The 17,697-nt window shown below is 41.7% G+C and overlaps 1 protein-coding gene across 1 annotated transcript in view; it reads right to left on the bottom strand.

Annotated features, from left to right (window-relative positions):
- GALNT10 (polypeptide N-acetylgalactosaminyltransferase 10) overlaps window positions 1-17,697 on the bottom strand; it is an 81,952-nt gene that overhangs the window by 28,890 nt on the left and 35,365 nt on the right. Inside the window, exons 2-4 of the mRNA XM_064671978.1 lie at window positions 14,488-14,590; window positions 13,494-13,632; window positions 9,795-9,961 (exon numbers count right to left, since the gene is read on the bottom strand). Coding sequence (XP_064528048.1) covers window positions 9,795-9,961; window positions 13,494-13,632; window positions 14,488-14,590 — 409 coding nt within the window. The remainder of the gene's footprint in view (window positions 1-9,794; window positions 9,962-13,493; window positions 13,633-14,487; window positions 14,591-17,697) is intronic.

A 17,697-nucleotide genomic window follows, 5' to 3' on the forward strand; every position in this document is an offset into this window, starting at 1 on the left:
GACACTGGAGAGCTGAAGGTTTTGGCCTACAAAGCCTTTGTAGCTGCTAAAACAGGAGTGAATTCCTTGCAGTACACTTAATATTCAGCTCAAGTTTGACGTAGCCATGGTGACTGGCAGGAAGGGCATTACTTGTCCCAAATACTGCCTTCAACCCGAGGAGTCTGTGCCCTCATCTTAAGGCCACGTCAGTTGATTTGATTATCCAGTTGTTTAACCAAGGGAATGTCTGTACTCTAAAAATCTTTAATTGCCTTGAACCTACATCATCAACTGCTCTCTGAGCACTGGAGAGACAAGCAGGGGTGCAAAAGCATCTCAGAAGTTTGTTGCAGAAGCTGCACTGGGAGAGTGTCAGGATACAGCCCCTGCTGACAGCTACATACTGCCTGGTGTATCATGAACCTAAAGCCTATGACCACCAGCAAGACAAAACTTACCATCATGTGAAGAGATGCAGGCAGATGAAGTGTTAAGACATTTCATACTGAAGTATTTTGGAACATATCAAAGCTGCGAGATTAAAGCCTTAAAAGTCACTGAGTTTAGCTGGGGAAAAAAGAAAAAAAAAAACCAACAAAAAACAAAGACCCCAAAACAAAACAGTCCTCAGAGATTTGGCTTTGTACACGAATAATGCTGATAAAGGCAAAGAACTTCTTGGCCTGAAAGTATTTGCTCTGTGCAAACCATCAAAAAAAGAAATATTCCAGAAAGAGCACAAGAATTGACAGAGAATTCTGCTCCAGACTTTTGTCTTGTTAGAGATCAGTCTGTTAGGTCCAAGATGTAACCCACTTGAAAGTGGCTTTGATTCAGTAGGAATGCACCCCTTTGGATCCCAAAGGCTCTGATCTCAAGTGTCTAAGTGAGGAAGAACAACTATGAAGCCTAAAATTAATAGCACAGACCCACAAAGTTTTTGGTCTTGGGTTGCAGCCAAATAGAAGAATATTGGAAATCTGATAATACTTCGTTCCTACAATAATGCTTATACATTAATAACCATGAATGACAAAGCAAAAATAGGTTTGTCTTGTAGTCTGTATGTCAGAGAACAGAAAACAAAGTATTTGGCATTTGGCAAATGAAAAAATTGTTAATACAGCTGCAGGGAAAACACACACATTTGACATGTAGTAACAAACTATGGCATGTCAGAAGTATATTTTATAAACTCACACTCTACTCTTCTTCTAGACCTCTTCACCATCAGTTCCCAACACTCTTGTTTACTTAGGAGAAATGCAGCTATCACAACAAGTCAGTGACATCTGCTAGAAAGGTCAATAAATCTATTAAAACCTGAAGCACAAACCCAGGCCTGTTCACAGCTGTGCTGATACCAGAACTAAACCATCTCATGGGCAATATAGTCCTCAACTGACACATTCATTTTGGCTGGATGACAGAGGGGAGGGCAGGACTGAAAGCTGAAGGTACCTGCTTTTAAATCCTGAGCCTTGGCTCCCACTGATCAGCACAGGAAACTACTGTGTTCCATTGGAGCATCCCTGGCGTGGGGGTAACAATGGTCCTCATGGCACTTGGGAATCAGTGCTACAGTGACAGATTGGTGTGGCAGTTCTTTACTAAGAAACCATCACTGCAGCTAAAACTAGATAAGGAATGTGGTTTAAATTATCTACTTTTCTTTTTCAATTGCAGCAGCATTACCTTCCAATTTTCTCAAAGTGAAGAAGTTTCCACCTTTTATCAAAGTCCCTGTGTGGAACAGCTGCTTTGTTAACACCACCCCCAAATGCAGGTTGAAATAGCAGGAACTATGATTACCAGTAATAGATACCATATATGAGCACTGGCAGAGGGTGTTTGAATCACATTTCTAATTAACTTCTACAGAGAAGCAGCTGTAAAGCATTAAAATGCTGATTTGCACTGCAGCTGGCAGATATCTAGATTTTTTTTGACTCCTAGCAGATGAGGACATGTACTTCAAGGTGAGGAGAATAAAATTAAAGCTATTTTCCTGCAAAGTTTCTCTGATAGAAGCTACATGCATAAGGTTTCTTAGTAGCAAGCAATGCACTCAGATTTATTTAATGAGCTGTAATGGAAACTCTGCTCTTCAATTATTTATTTTTTTAAAACTTTAGACTGCCAGACATCCTTCACTACACAATAATTAGCTAAGAAAGAGGTCACAGTAAACTGGACCTTTGAAAGCCACCTCATCTGTTTTCTAGAAGGATCCTTCAGCCACAGCAACTGATCTTACAGAAATAAATACAAGATGATGAAAAGTAAACTGGTTAGTTAATTTAGGCTGTCACAAACAAAGCTGCAGTAAACAATTGCAATGGGCCCTCAGGTCTCTTAAAACACTAGAGAATAAACTTTTAATGCTCTCCAGCCATTTTCTAATGAACAGTGCAGGTTTTAGATATCCCTTTATGGAGGGTATATGTGAGTACAGGCAGTAAAGACGCATTCAAAATGAACACTTAGAACAGGAAAACATAAAATCGAATCTCATCCACATCTCACTCTGATCCAAACAAGCTCTGTCACTGTTATCTAAAGTATCCCACACCCACAAGACACTGCCAGAAATGGAGAATAAAAAATTCCTCTCTTGTCATAAACTACAATCAGACATCTGCACCAGGTTTTATTTTATTGCTCCACTTAGTGCTCACTAATGGAGTATTGGTGGGTACACAAATTCACTCCACAAATACACCCCAGCAAGAAAAAAGCCTCTTTATTCTGTGACATAATTCACAAAAATAATCTTTTTATCAGTTATTTGTGACAATAGTTGCCACAACTTCTATGAGAGACCTTGAAAGCAACACTTAAGAAAAGGTTGTGGAAAAGCATAGCTGCCCCCAAAAAGCTTGACTTTTTCTTCTTTTCTAAATATGTTAAGGTAAAAATCTTTAAAAGAATCATATTGATAATTCAGCAAGAAATGCTCTCACCACTTTGTCCTAAGCACAGCCACTCCATATTCTGAGATGTACTAACCAGATGCACTTATCGCATTTAAGAGAAAAAAAAATTACTTTTACAGTGCATGTGCCTAAAGATGAAAAGATAATCTCTTTAGATGCATAAATCCTTTACTGGTCCATTTAAAGATCAAAAAGAACTCAAGTATTAAACCTTTTTCTATTTCAGATACTAAGAACATGATTTCTTTCAATTAAGGCCTGGCAGATGTGGTTAATGGAACAGAGCTGTATTTGCTACATACCTGATGCTGCACCAAATGACACATTAATCACCCCTTGCCTTCTCCCTCACTCCACTACTTAGTGACTTCTGCCCTGCAGACCAAATTATGCTGCTCGTGGTTCAGCCAAGTTGCCTTACTCACATTTGTTTTTCCATTCAGATTATCCCACATCCCCAGAATTACTTGCACTGCTATATAAAGAGAGGTTTAAAATGCCACAGGGATTTGTCTGTAAAGGGAAGAAGGGGGATTTGGCTGTGTCTCCCTCTGACACTCGGGAACAGTTGGGCTCCAACATTCCCGTGCCAGTGGATGTCCAAGCCAACTACAGGGACTTTTGACGGCACAAGGCGCAAAGCAAAGGAAGCTGATGGGCCCTGCGTGAGGGGAGAAGGCAAAGGAAGAGGAATATGTTGGTCAAAACTCAGGGCTGAGATGACACTCCTTAGGTAACACACCCCTTGGACTCCTCTATTAAAAGGCCCAAAAGCCCCTTGCTGCCTTTCAAAGATGAGCAGTGGCCACATGCCAGCTTTTGGGCTCACAATGCTCCGCTGTTCCCCAAAGAGCAGCTCTGCACAAAGTCCTGCTGAATACACACAGCCAAGAAAAAAAGGGATTAAAAGTAGGGAAAGAATAAGAAAAAATTTAAAATGGCTGAACGAATAAATAGAATAGAATCCTAAATAAAGTTTTCGCAGATTAAGATAAGGCCCAAGGTAACAGGGTAGTCATGGAAGAAAGATGAAGCTGAAATCCATAACCTTCCTAATGACCACCCAAGGGAAAATGAGATCCCATACACATTACTCAGAACAAAACTGTCTCCTTGAATTCAACTGCAGCCAAGTACTCATTTGCACAGCCTCCTGGATAACCACTCCCTAAAATAGACAGTATTTAATGTAAAAGCTAGGAGGTTCACTTTGCAAATGTCATTGTCACATGGGGTTAAATATATTGAAGTACTTGGGCTGAAGCTGTTGTTGCCTTCCAGTCACAGGTGCAGATTTTGACTGGTTACTCTAAGAAGGACGCTCAGTTTTCACGTATTGCCACTGTGCAGACACACAATGCCATAAGGCAGAGAGCCCTGCTGGGTTAACACTTCCAGAACAATCCTGATGTTTGGAGACTGCAGTATTTTCAGTGCTGCCACATTCAGCTTTATTATTGTACCAACACAGTGCTTTGCATGTAACTCATGCTTTGGAGATGACTGATGCTGCGGTTCTCTTCTTCAACAAGGGACAACATTTGTTCTAAAACACTGTCATTTATACCAAAGTAATCTTAAAAATGAGTAAGAACAGGCTGTCACTCAATATGCAAATAACTGAATGCTGAGACGTGACTTTTATATGAAATTTAAGCACTTAGCCACTATCACTGATCTCTGTCAAGCTAAGCCATAAAATAAGATAAATCCAAAGTACTTCTGAGCCCCCGTGTGGGGCGTGTACCCTTTTCTCTCTACACACAGTCAGCCCTAAGTACATGGCAAGCTGTTTCTTTTAAATGACACTCAACAATGAAGTCACAGCCTTCTAGCACACAGTAAGCTTAAAATGTTTATGTTTTTTTCTTAAACTAAGTCATTGAAAGAGTGATTGAACAGCAGAACAGGGTGCCCAGAGACATTATGGAGCCTCCATCCTTGGAGATTTAACTCGAGTGAATAAGTAAGATCTGGATAAATCTGCTGTAGCTGAGCTGAGGGGTTGGGTTAGATGATCTCCAGATGTCCTTTCCAACTTCAACTATTTGTGATTCTGTACATGTTCCAGTCCAACCTGCACATGAGATGCCTCCTCCAAAACAGAGTTTGCCTTCTGCCTTTCACCAGTAGCACTTGATGTTCCACTGCTGTACAGAGCTACTAAATATGTACCAGGCGAAAAGCAAAGAACAATCTGAAAAGCATCCTGCAAAGAGAAAATGTGCCCCTCCTTCAGTTTAAGGCTGGTCATTTATTAGTGAGAGACAGAGGACAGCTTTACATTTGTTCATGCAGACACAGACAGCTTATACAGCACAGGTGTTCACAAGCTACAAGAATTTGGTGGAGACCAACAATTCATTTTGTACACGACAGACACCAGAGCTGAACAGCTCGATTTCTCACCACAGCCAATTCAGACTGCAGGTCTAGGGACTGAAGCAGACCCTGAAGAACCATGAACTGCCCGTCTGTTACTCGTTGCCTGCTATCAATAACAAAATGCCATCAGAGCTGACAGAAAAAACCCTGCAGTGTTACAAACTGACCTGCAATTCCATTTCTCTTCTCCTCCTCCCATTTGTATGATATAATAGAATCCACTTCCCACTCAGCAGCATGGTAATTAGATAATCAAAAAGCAAACAAATTTCACATGACAGTCCTCAGGAGAAAACAGATATACATGGAAAAAACATTTTAGTTTACTTAGGGCCATTCTGGCAACAACAGGCTCAGAGGGATATAATTAGTACCCTGCAAGCCAGCATATGAAAAGGCTTAATTTAACTGAGATCAGACCTAAAGAATAGCTATAGAAATTAAAAGTGAAGGCACAAATCCACACAGGACTACCACAGCTAAGAGTTTTTATGATCAAGAATTCTAAAGTCATAATTCTCATGTATTGCATTCTGATTTCCGCTTATCCAGAAAGATAAGCATTATTTTTGGACCACTCTGCAATAGCTGAGGTTAATCAAATCCATGGAGGTCAGTCTGTGGGGCTCCAGCAGTTCTCTGTACCATGCAGGAAGAAGCAGCCAACACTTCTTCAACAGCAGTCTGCTGAATTGATGCCTCCCTCTTCAATATAACCTATATTCTTCTGCACATTAAAACCCTACAATTGTTTTGAAATGGGAAGAAAGTTCTTCTATCATCTTCTTCTATCTCAAGTAAGTTTGTGGGGAAAAAAGCATTATAGCAGTCCTAATGGGATTGCTACATTGACAACACAGACTACTAATAGAGAAAGTAAAAACAGCCCTGCAATATCTACTCTGTTATGACCAACAGCACATGCTGGAAAGCAGCTTCTTTTAAGCCAACCCAACCTACCAAGGGAACCCCCACAGAGGAAGATTCAAGTATCAAGAAAGAGCTGTTGGAGGTGGCAACACAATCTGCACCTCAAGGCAAAGGGATCCTCCCACCACACCGACCGACCCCACGGACAGCCCTTCCCAGCGCTCTGGCTGACATGGAATCCAGCATGAAATTTGTGTGAAGTAAGGCTCCAGTACTTTTTTTTATTAGATTTTGATCATTTGCATTGTACTGCGGGAAGGCATAAAAAAAAAATCCCAGGCAGCAAGTTCTTCCAGCACATTTTGACTTTTCAAACACAAAGCAAAGGAAATGTTTCAAAAACATGACCCATAAAGCTTTTGCTGCTCGCTGTTAAGATATGCTGTCATCAGGACAGCATTTTTTGGATGAAAAATGGTTATTGCTAAAGGTCACAGAGTTGTCTCCCTCAAACAAATTGAGAAATAAATGGCTGCTGACACTTCCAGATGATGATTCATCTGTCCAAGATCTCCAATAATGCAAAGCCACACAGCTGCCCCCCAGGTTTGCTGCAGACCACAGCAGCCACCAACTAACCCAGAAATCTGTCTTCACTCTCCTGTCACTTTGTTAGCCAACTTCTCAATCCTCTTTATAGACACACCAGAAATTCCTTATTCTCAAGCTAAAAACCAGATGAAAAACATATGAAAGTAACATCTGTTAGGAAAAACAGTTGTGTGTGCAGTAGCCAGATTTCCACACTTACTATTTCTATTATTACCAAAGTCCTCTTTACTTCATGTGAAGCAAAGATTATCCATGTAAGAGACAGAGATGAAAGAGGCTGATGGATCAGTACCAACATCACCACCCACAGAAATCAGTGCAACAACAGAATAAGAGAGTGTATACAGCCTCTTTGCCAGGAAAGGCCAAGTTGATGAAGGTTATTCTTTAAAGAGTTATTAAAGTGCTAAAGATCTGTTTAGACAACCCTCGAGTGAAAGGCCATCATAGGTACAGCAGAGATATCTGATGTTTTATCTTGTCAGAGTAACCTCTCGATAAAAAAAACTAATAACAGATTTTTATTGAGTGATTATTCTTTCCATCTTTGGCTTTTCACTGGAGTTTATGGTGACTATTTACTGATCTCTTCAGGGGAGGAGATGACATTTACTGTTCAGACTATGCCCCTCTGATCTCAAATGTGGCCTCTACTATCACTACATCCAACAGTGATTCCATAATTTTAGAAGAAAGATGCTGTTACAAATTTGTAGGACTAGCATTTGAAACAGAAGCACAGCATTTCACTTTGCAGCAAACACAGAGGACCAATCATTTATGGTTTGAAAAAAAAAAAAAAAAAATCAAGAAATCTCATTCTTTTTACTCACCAGTTTACGCTCACCAGTTCTGTGGTGCAGCTGTGACGATCATCAGCTTGGACACAGGGTTTTTATTATCTGCCCAATTTAATCATAAGAAACTGATAACCAGAGCAGTGACCTAACAGTCCAAATCCAAGAATGTGTCCTTTACAAACATATAATATGTGAAGTAAAAGTTTTCTTGGAACTTCTGCTCCTTCATGCATTTCAGTTTGATGCATTAAACTTTCAGTTCTCGGTTACTGGGCTGAAGCGTTTGTTGGGTTTTTGTGTTTGTTTTGTTGTTTGGGTTTGTTTTTTTTAAATACATACAATGGATAAGTCAAGCAGAATTTTGTAACCATCAGCCTTTCAAGTCATGATCAGGTGTTTAGGACTTAACTGCCTTCTGAAGACTAAGATCTATTTAAACCCAGTGAGGGATGTGGAAGCCAACCCCAGCGTGGTTAAGTAAGAAAAATGCAGATACAGAACTGACAGCACTGAAGGAAGTTTCATCCTAAACATTGTCCCAATGCGCATAAATCAACTGTGCTAACAGGAAAATACTATTTAAAAAAACAAACCAACCAAAAAAAAAAAAAAAACAAACCCCAAACAACCAGAAAACCCACATCAGGTTTTTATTAGCACTCTCTTTGCTTAAGTGTCATTCTCTTCCCTTGACATTTTAGCTCAATGTCCAGCACCAGCAGTCTTTTATATACACCTATAAACAGCTGCTGCCTACAAATTGATCTCAGCTACTTCTTGCAACCTTTGTGGCAAAGCTGGGCAACCGACAGAGAAGAGCCTGTGTCTTATCAGAGACAGGTGGAACAGCAAGAGCAAGCTGGACAAACAGCACAGGTACAGATTGATGAGCAGCAGGGGTGGGAGCCAGGAGGGCTGGCTGGAAGGGCATATCTACAAAACAAGGAAAACAGATCCACAGGAAACCAGATTTCATTACTTCTGCTTCTCTGAAAAGGACCCCATTTGTACAATTTAGCTGTGGTTACAGCATGAGCTTGTCTAATTTGCTTCTAGACTGAGTAGCAATAAAGAGAACTTGTTAGGAGGGTGGGTTTTTCTTCTCTCAGCTTAGCTTGAAAGAAATCCTCTAAAGAAATACCTATTTCATATAAAATTGATTTGTTCAGAGCAGCATGCCTCGCTTCCAAACTAATGAGAGAAGTACTTTGGAACAAACACTACAGCTTTGGGTAGTGCCTATTTGGAAGTCAGTAAAGGTCAGAACACTGAACACACACAAGCTTGTTTCCAAGCTCGTTTAGCAGCTTCCTACATGTCAGATTTTTTGGAGATGTATCCTTTAGTATCTGTATAGAGAGCTCTTTTCCCTCAGCTGAGTAATACCAGTGGCTTGAACTCTGCAGCTCATAAAACTAAATAGTCTTAGTAACTTTAAAGGAGAAAATAGAGTTGCTAGATCTGACCATAACCCCTTAAGGTCACTGTACCCTCTTCAACACAAGAGAACACCAGCTACTTCAGAGGACTTGCCATGGGATCTCTCCAGCTACCCGATGTCTACATGATAGAGGCATTCACTATTCCTTCACCTGCCTCTTCCACCAAAGCAAGGTGCAAACTACAAGACAAAGTGTTAATTTGCATCATGTAGCATTTAAACAGTTCAGAGAAAAAGATCTCCTGCCTTTCTGCTACAGCACAAGTAGATTCAGTAACCACACACAGACTGCTGCTGCAATGACAAGTGGTTGTTCCCTTTGTGGTGATAAGTTGTGCCAGCAATTCCAGGCCTTTGCATTTGGCACTTCATCCCAATCCAAAGTGACTACTCCAGGCAACACAGTACAAAATAAGGAGTGAAGTTTACGGAGAGGGGGGGAATAGCTCACTTCTTTTCTTTTGTTATTCCAAGCATCATAGCATTAACCCCAGGGTTAAATGTAAGGGCTACACATGCCCTTAGCAGAATATTAAAACCAGCTTCCCTGTTTTTTTCACACCACCCTCCACATCACAGGACAGCTCATGTCGGCTACAGCTAAACCAGCACACCCTGAATATGGAACACGAGGGGTTTTTTTTCTTTCAAATGTACTAGAGCAAGATTCACCTGAGTAAAAAACCTCAAGTCATTATACACATATTTGCAAGTTCATCGATCCCCTAGGCAGGGAAACACGGTGCTGTCACACAGAAACCATCATACCTCTGTCACTGAAGTCATCCACCAGCACTATCTCTGCTATCAGCTCGGGAGGGGAGCGGTTGAGGACACTGTGCACTGTCCGGAGCAGAGAGGACCATCCTTCGTTGTGGAACGGAATTATCACACTCGTGTTCGGAAGCTTCTCCAGGTACAGCTTATTTTTGCAGCTGGACACAGACAGAGCAAGTCAAAAGGAGCTACCGAAAAACACCGGCACTTCCACACTAATTACCATCAAGTAACTCAGTTCATTCTTTACTCCCCAAATTGATGCAAAGTACCTGAAAAAAATCCAGCGACTTTCAGGACTTATCAAGCCAGTGTTGACCTGATCTAGTCTACCTGGCCAAAATAAGACCCAGCAATTCCACGTGAAGTAGAGACTGTTAATGGTCAATGACACTTAGCAACACACAAAGTCAGGGGGATCAGTTCTGCAGGCAGAAGTGAAGGCAGCTGGGCTTTGAACACAAATCACCAGAGGATTTGGATAAAGGTGGAGAGTTAGGTCTGCAGAGACAGAGACCCCTTGAATTTGGAGTATTTCCCCACAGCATTAATCTTAATTTTGAAATAAGGGTAATGCTCTCTTGCATTGTGAGGTTATTTTCAAGGCAGTTTCCTAAAGAAAATTCCAACTGCAGCATGAGGGGCAGTGTTTATTTCCTGCTCATGTGGCCCTAAGTGGAGTTTGAACCTTGTTAAACAGGTAACAAAGGCCGCACAACGAGCAATTGTAGTTAAAAAATACCCATAGCTGTTCATTTGGGGTCAAAAATCTATTCCATTCCTAGAACCTCATGTGCCCAGTACAAAACAGAGGTGGTTATGTGAGTGGAGGTGTCTGGAGTGTAGTAATGACAGTGGCAGCAGGACCAGCTGCCCCTGCCCAGGAGCAGGGGAGGGAGGTCACACTCTGCTCTCTGCCCCACCACAAGACTGCACCTCTTGCACAGCCACCAGAGCTGATCTGCAGACCCTCAGTGAGGATGTGTGCACAATTCAGTGCTTACACACAGTAATTCCCTCCCTGTTCCCCGGAAGGGCAGACGGGAATGAAAGCGGCTCTGGCAGGGGCAGCTTTTTCCTGGTACCTTTCCCAGGAAAGGGAGAAGGATGCACGTATGTCATACAAGTTCAGTACATCTGTGGCTACAGGAAGTTACTCTGGTGCCTGTGTGAGTGGACAGTAGCTTATTCTGGGTGTAATGAATTGTCCTGGGGTGCTGCCAAGAGCTTGCAGGCTGTGGCTGCAACGCACAGATGATGCAAGATGCAAACTGAAGCTGCATGGACTGCTTTCATCCAGCCCTTGGGATTGCCATCCTAACCTTCTTCTGATGGCTACTGGCTGTAATTCTGTTCCAATATGAACCAAGAGCCCTTGAATCTTTTCTAACTCTTCTTAAAGTTAGTCAGAAAATGAGAGTTCCAGTTTAACAAGTGGGAAACTTTAGCTATTAAGTTTAACCATTAAGCATGGAGAGAAATTGCTTCCCTCCAGCTACCACATCTACAATTGATTTACAAGACCTGCAAAATTAGTATTTAATATTAAAAAACCCAGAAGCACTTAAAGAAAATGTTATCAGGGGAAGACATGACTGCTGAAACAAACAATTGTATGTGTGCACCAGGCAGATCCAGTACACGTCATCCTCCAGCTCCTCGGTTCCCACAATTAACAGAAAGCAGAGGTGACATGCTATTTGCTATATAAAAGTCCACACAAACCATCTCACGCATCAGCTGCTTCTTTGTCCTTCCCCACCCAGGCCAGCTGTTGGGGAGAATACCATCTCCCAAAGCTTAGGACAAGACAGATGATGCATTTTTCCCCCAGATCACCTTCTCCTTACGCTCCCTGCTGCCTGCAGGCACATCTCCAAAGTCTCTATTACCTCACTGTATGCAAGAGGCTCTAAAAACACAGCTCCCTTCTTTCTGGAATACTCTTTAAGGACTTGTGTCTTTATGACTAGGTCTCAGCCTAACTTTGTTATAAATTGCCCTCATCAACCTCCCAGGTAACACAAACCACCCTGTTTCAAGTATCTTTTTTAATGGGCACAGCGAATGCACAGCAGACCTTTCCAGTCATGAATTCCTTTACTGCATATCTCCACTGTACATAACCCTGCTCCCTGCCCAGCTAATCCCAGCATCCATTAGGCACATGCTGTTTATCCTCTCCTCGAGGCCTCCACAATTACAACCTGCTACACTGATATGTCAAGCAACAAGCAAACTACTGCAGCAGCATCATTAATCACAGCTTAAGTAGACACTTCACTTCCTAATTTTAACTGGGGCTGGAGTTAGAAGCTTCACACTTTAAAAAAGTTTAAATAGCAGAATTAGCAACACTGAGTCGGCAATTTCAGGAAACAATGGGGAATGTGAGGTAATATATTAAACCCTCAGATAGCAAAATACTGGCATTGTCTGACACTTAAGTTCTCAGAGCCCAAAGCAGACTCTGTAAATGGAGGTCGGGCAGAATTTAGGTTAGTGAAGTCAAACTGTATTTCCTAGAACTTGAGTATGGGCTGATCCACAAACATTTTCAGTTACCTGATTTATCTTTATGTCTAACCATTTCAGCTGCATGTCTAAAATATTTATGGAGCTATACTCACTACTTTGTTTTATGTGTATATATTGAGAAAGGGTGCCAAGCCAGTTTATTTGATTAGCTTGCTGTGACTGTTGAAGAGGTAATATCTCAATTGTGCAGTTAAATTATAAAACCCGACTTCTGGAAATTATGTGAATAAAGTAGATGTTGAATTCAGATTTACTAATTGTGATAAAACTAGCTTTACACAAAACGAGCTTAGATTCAAATGCCTAACAATGCTTTCAGATTAAGAACTCCACAGCATTTAAAAACCTCTCTGCTTTGTCTAAACGATGGCTAAGTCCTAACTGAAGCACTTTTGCTAATGGAAAAACTCCTTCTAGTTTGCACAAAATCCAGTTTAACACCATCTGAAGGGATAATGTCCAAAACCAGACAAACTCGAAAGTCAGCATTCAACTGGAACAAGCTTCTACTTGTAAATCCTGATGAGGCTGTTTTTATGAGGAAGATGTCCGAGAAAATAATCCACAAATCTGATAAAACTCTTCATACACAGCTGAGTGGAGCTGCTCCTATCTTGTTCTGCTCCTGAGCACTTCATGATCATTTCCAGCTAATAGCCAACATAAGAAGGGAACAGTGTTTAGTGACAAAGCCATCACCTGACTGCACTTAGGGCACCTGTCAACCGAGTCAGACATTGACATCAGTTTCACTACAGAAAGAAAAACTTCCACCTTATTAGTTGCTAAGAGCTGTTGGCTCTCTCAGGGGGCTCAGCAACTGAACTGTTGCATTCCAAGAGGTGAAGGAAGTAACCTCCCTCTGGGTTAAGTTCAAGATCTCTTCTGCACAGGGCTGGAAGTCTTTGGTAATTTTAAGTCTTTTGGAATCAAAAGGGGATTTCCCCCCCCCCAGATTTGGTCTCCTCTATTTCCTGTTGCAATGACTATACACTGTTCTTTATTAAGGAGACAGTAAGACCCAGCTGTGAAAGGACCATAGTTGATGAACAAAGGTATAAGAGTCTATAATAAAAAAGGACACACTCCTGCAGATGTGTTAATTTAGGGCTTGCAAACTTTCACTTGTAGAAATCCAAACTGTATACTCACTTTGGGTGTCTGATGTCTGGAAGGGAACGATTCAGGGAAATCTTATCACTCACAAAGATATTAAAGCCATTTTCCCTGTATGCCTGGTCCACTCGCTCTGCATCAGTCATTGGGTAAGGTTTTCCCTGTTCTCCATTTCCTATGGATAGACAGAAAATAAATACACATCATTACTACTAATTAGTGCTTAACTGGCCAGAAACTAATCCATATAGCAAAAAAAGAGCATCTTACAGTCCTTTAAAAATTCCTTCCTTAGTTTTGTGCTCTGTGTCATATTTAGCACCGGGTCAACTACGTCAATCTATCAATTTTATCTGATAAGTAGTTTTGCTACAAACCACTCAGCTGTGCAAATCACAGAAGTTAAGCATTCCTTCTAACACCACAAACTGACAAAGGACTTATGGCAATGCTGTGGAGGATCTTTAGAACACCTTTTGTTTCACAGCAGAAGAATCCATATGGTTTGAATACCTCAGCACTGTTGGAATTTTCAGCACAGATGGATATGCGTATTTAGAACCTGAGCTCTTGCACTGAGGGGCAGAGCCCTTGCAGACACACCAGTGTAAACCTGTGATGTTCAAAATGGGCCTTTATTTTATGAAATAAAACTTGCATGAATGTTATAGTCCAGAACATTTGTCTTATCCCTCTTCTTCTTTTCTGGATCTCCCATTTCTGGGAGAAGAACGTGCCTATTTGTTTTTTTGTAAGTTTTAAAAAAAAAATCAACACTGCACCTGTCATAAAACACCAAGATGTTTACTGATACATTTTCACCTCGAAATGGTTATTGTGGAGTTGGGGGAAAAGGAACTTAATTGGCATTAACACAGTTAAAGATTAACAGATTAACTGGCTTTAACTGCTGCATCATGTCAAGAACATCATCTTGACCCTGAAGTTGAACATGTTGTTTTACACTCAGCCTACCAAATAAAAGCAAATTACAATCAGTATTAAAACATTTTATAGCAATCTTACATACCTACACGCTCAGAGTCCCTCCTTATAGCTTCGTTGTTATGCCAGTCCTTTTTTCTCTGTCCATCAGCAAAGTAAGCATCTTTCTTTTGCCTCATGTATGATGCCTTTTAAATAAAAGATTGGATATATTAAATACACAACACATGCAACCTTTCCTTAACAGCCTCCCCTTCCTGTAAGAAGAGATTAAACATCTTCCTTAGGGTAAGTTCATCCCAAGCAAGTGGCTTGTAGCCTGAAAGGGGGAGGAAGCAAGTTTTGCTTGTCTCAGAGCAGTACTTTATCTATAGCTGTTAAGTGATAATTTTCAGGGCACCATCATGTATGCAGAACAGTATTTCTTAATCAGGGAATCTATTAAAAACTCCCATTTTCATTTTGAAAACATCCAATACATCTTACAGCGTTTTTGTTAATTAAATAGGATGTAATGGGAGACCTATTGCAGGATCATTATTAATGAGCACACTACCACACTTGAATAAAATCAAAATAAGACTTAAAAGGTCATTTATTAAGACTCTTGCTGCTGAACTTAAAAGCAAATTCTACACAAGGCATGAGCCTGAAGTGAACCCAATTAGAGCTCCTATTTCCTGATGTTGTCTCTAAAATTCAAAAGCAATGGGTGCTTTGGAAACAAGTCAGCAAATGAAGGTCATCACGAGCAATCCAACATCTCCAGCTCACCTCTGACTGCATAGGCTGAAGAATCACATTTACTGAAGGAAAGAGGTTTCATGAGAGGCACTGCAAAAGCCTCACTGATTCCCATGACACAGCAGAAGGCAAGTGCAGCCCCAGAGCAGCAGAGCAGTGTGAAGAACCACACAATTCTGTTACGGAAGGGCTCACCTGAACTTGCCAAACATAAGCATAAAACTGAATTGCTTAACCTGCCTTGTGGTTTTCCAGCTGTCCCATTACACATCACTGCTCTCCTGTGATTTCTACCTGCTGATAATGCAAAAGTACTTTTAAGTGTCAAGATGAATGTGTGATATAGGAACCAAATGGGCAAGAGAGCACTGGGAGGGCAAACTGAACACAGTGGGCAACAGCACTTCTGGGGAAACAGTCCTCTAGTCCTTGGGGCTGGTGTCAGCAATGCCATCACAGAACACCTTGAAAAACATACACCACCCAAAAACCTAATGTTTACTCCACCTCAGGAGGTTACTGCTGCTTTTGTGTAGTGGGTGTGAGCAGAGGCGGTTTGAGATGCTCCCTCAGGGTGTGATGAGCCAGGGCACAGTGGGGGCGAGGACCAGGCAAACCCATCAGCATCTACCCATGGCTCCACCTGACCTAAAACCTCATGGACAATTTGCACAAACTCTACCTGGACCTTTGCTAGCTCGTGCCAGCTAGTGTGAGCAGGTCTGGGTGACAGCTGTGTGACAAAGAAACAGTGGCAGCCTGGTTATTTTTGGTGTAAAATTTTCAGCACCGTGACGCAGCCACTCTGTGCTACTGCAACAGTCCAGCACACCTACTCATCTGGCCACCACAGTGGCTCTGAATTGTTTGGACAACGTGTCACCCCTTCTAATCATCCCCACTAAATAACTGACAGAGCACACTACTGTTCTGGGAAGTATTTGCCTCTGTTTTGCAAGAACCATCCTTTGCCAGGCCTGCTCTCTGGCCAATCTCCTCTCCAGGATACTCCCCTGCCAGGAAAAGCTCTGGAAAGCTTTCATAGACCAGAGCACCTCCTTGCCAGGAGAGTTTTGCCAACTTTCTGAGCACTAGGCTTGTGCACAAGTGTCATACTGGGCACAGGAACAACTGGCAAGTCTGAAACCTCAATATTTTAAGTCTATTTGTCTCTTGTTTATAGCACTCTGGACTGAACGTGCTTACCCAGAGAATCGCTTACAATGCCACTGTCACTTCTGCCATTCACTGAGATTCAACACATGAAAATCCCTTACCAGCAGTTACTCCAGAAACCCCACCCTCCACTGCAGAGGAGACCACTGCCAGAGTGTCCAGGGACTAGATCCAGAAGGAGGAATACAGAGTGTGACCCTGAGCCTCACAACACAAGTTTGAAATACACCCCAAAGGACTCACACCAGTTTCTAAGGGAAGCCACACCACTGGGCTGTTTCAGGAGGGGCCTCTCTCACCATTACACAGCTGTACCACCAAAGCAGACAATGCTCATCTGGCCAAGCAGCAGCCTAAAAGCCATTAAAAAGCAGTTCCAGCCATCCCTGCTCAGTGTGAGTACCCCCAGGCTCTGGGCTGGAGTGATCCTTGTGTTTGTGCTCTCAATGTAGGATAATGTGAAGAGGGAAGTAAATTTTCTGCCCAGCTTCGAGCCATTCTTCAGAGAGGTCAGCAGTGTGCATGTAAACATCCTCAGAGCAAGCAACGACCTAATGCAAGCAATTTAAACCCTGCAATTCTGAGTGAAAGCAGGCAGTAGCACGCCATCCTCCAGGGCTGTTAAAATAAAGAGGAAAAAAAAACCCAGAAAAAAATCACAGAGACTGCCACTGTATTACACACAGTACAAATCAGGCAGGAAGACAGCAGAAAGTCGAGTAGGTAGATGCATTACTTCTCTCAGGGATAAATTTACACATGGGTGTAAATTTGAGCTGGGTTAAGCTAACCATGTCAAGGCCACACATGTCAGCAATTTGTAAACTTTAAATTAAGCAAGAAGGAAAACTATGAAGTACACACACCAGTTATTCAGACCTTTCTGAACTGCAGTGATGGACTTCAGAAATACACAGAAAAAGAGTTATTGATCCTTACGTCCTGGGGAACAGGCTCTGTACAACTCTCAGTCTTGGAGACTTACAAGAAATAACTCCTTCACATGTTGGTATTGGCAAAGTAAAACGAGGACTATGCAGGGTGAGTCACTATCTGTTCCTCTGCCTGCAGAGCTCATGATGTTACTGCCCTGCACAACTAACACCTAAAGAGATTCACACAAGAAAAACACACCAGGAACCTCTGTTGGATCGACAAACCTCTCCAAGTAGCTTTTAGAATCCTGAAGGTTAGACATAGCTGCAGATGGTAATGGCAGATGTGCTGCATTCTGGAGCTTTTTTTTTGGTCTTGGGCAGAGAAGCTACATTAGCCAATCCAACTCAGAAATCCTCCATTAAATTTAATTCAACTTGGGTAAATGTTAAGAGGTTAGAATATTTCTAACAGTATCCCTCGCAAGCAAACATACGAT

This window comes from Pseudopipra pipra, chromosome 15 (assembly GCF_036250125.1).
Source record: "Pseudopipra pipra isolate bDixPip1 chromosome 15, bDixPip1.hap1, whole genome shotgun sequence".
Taxonomy (NCBI): Eukaryota; Metazoa; Chordata; class Aves; order Passeriformes; family Pipridae; genus Pseudopipra; species Pseudopipra pipra.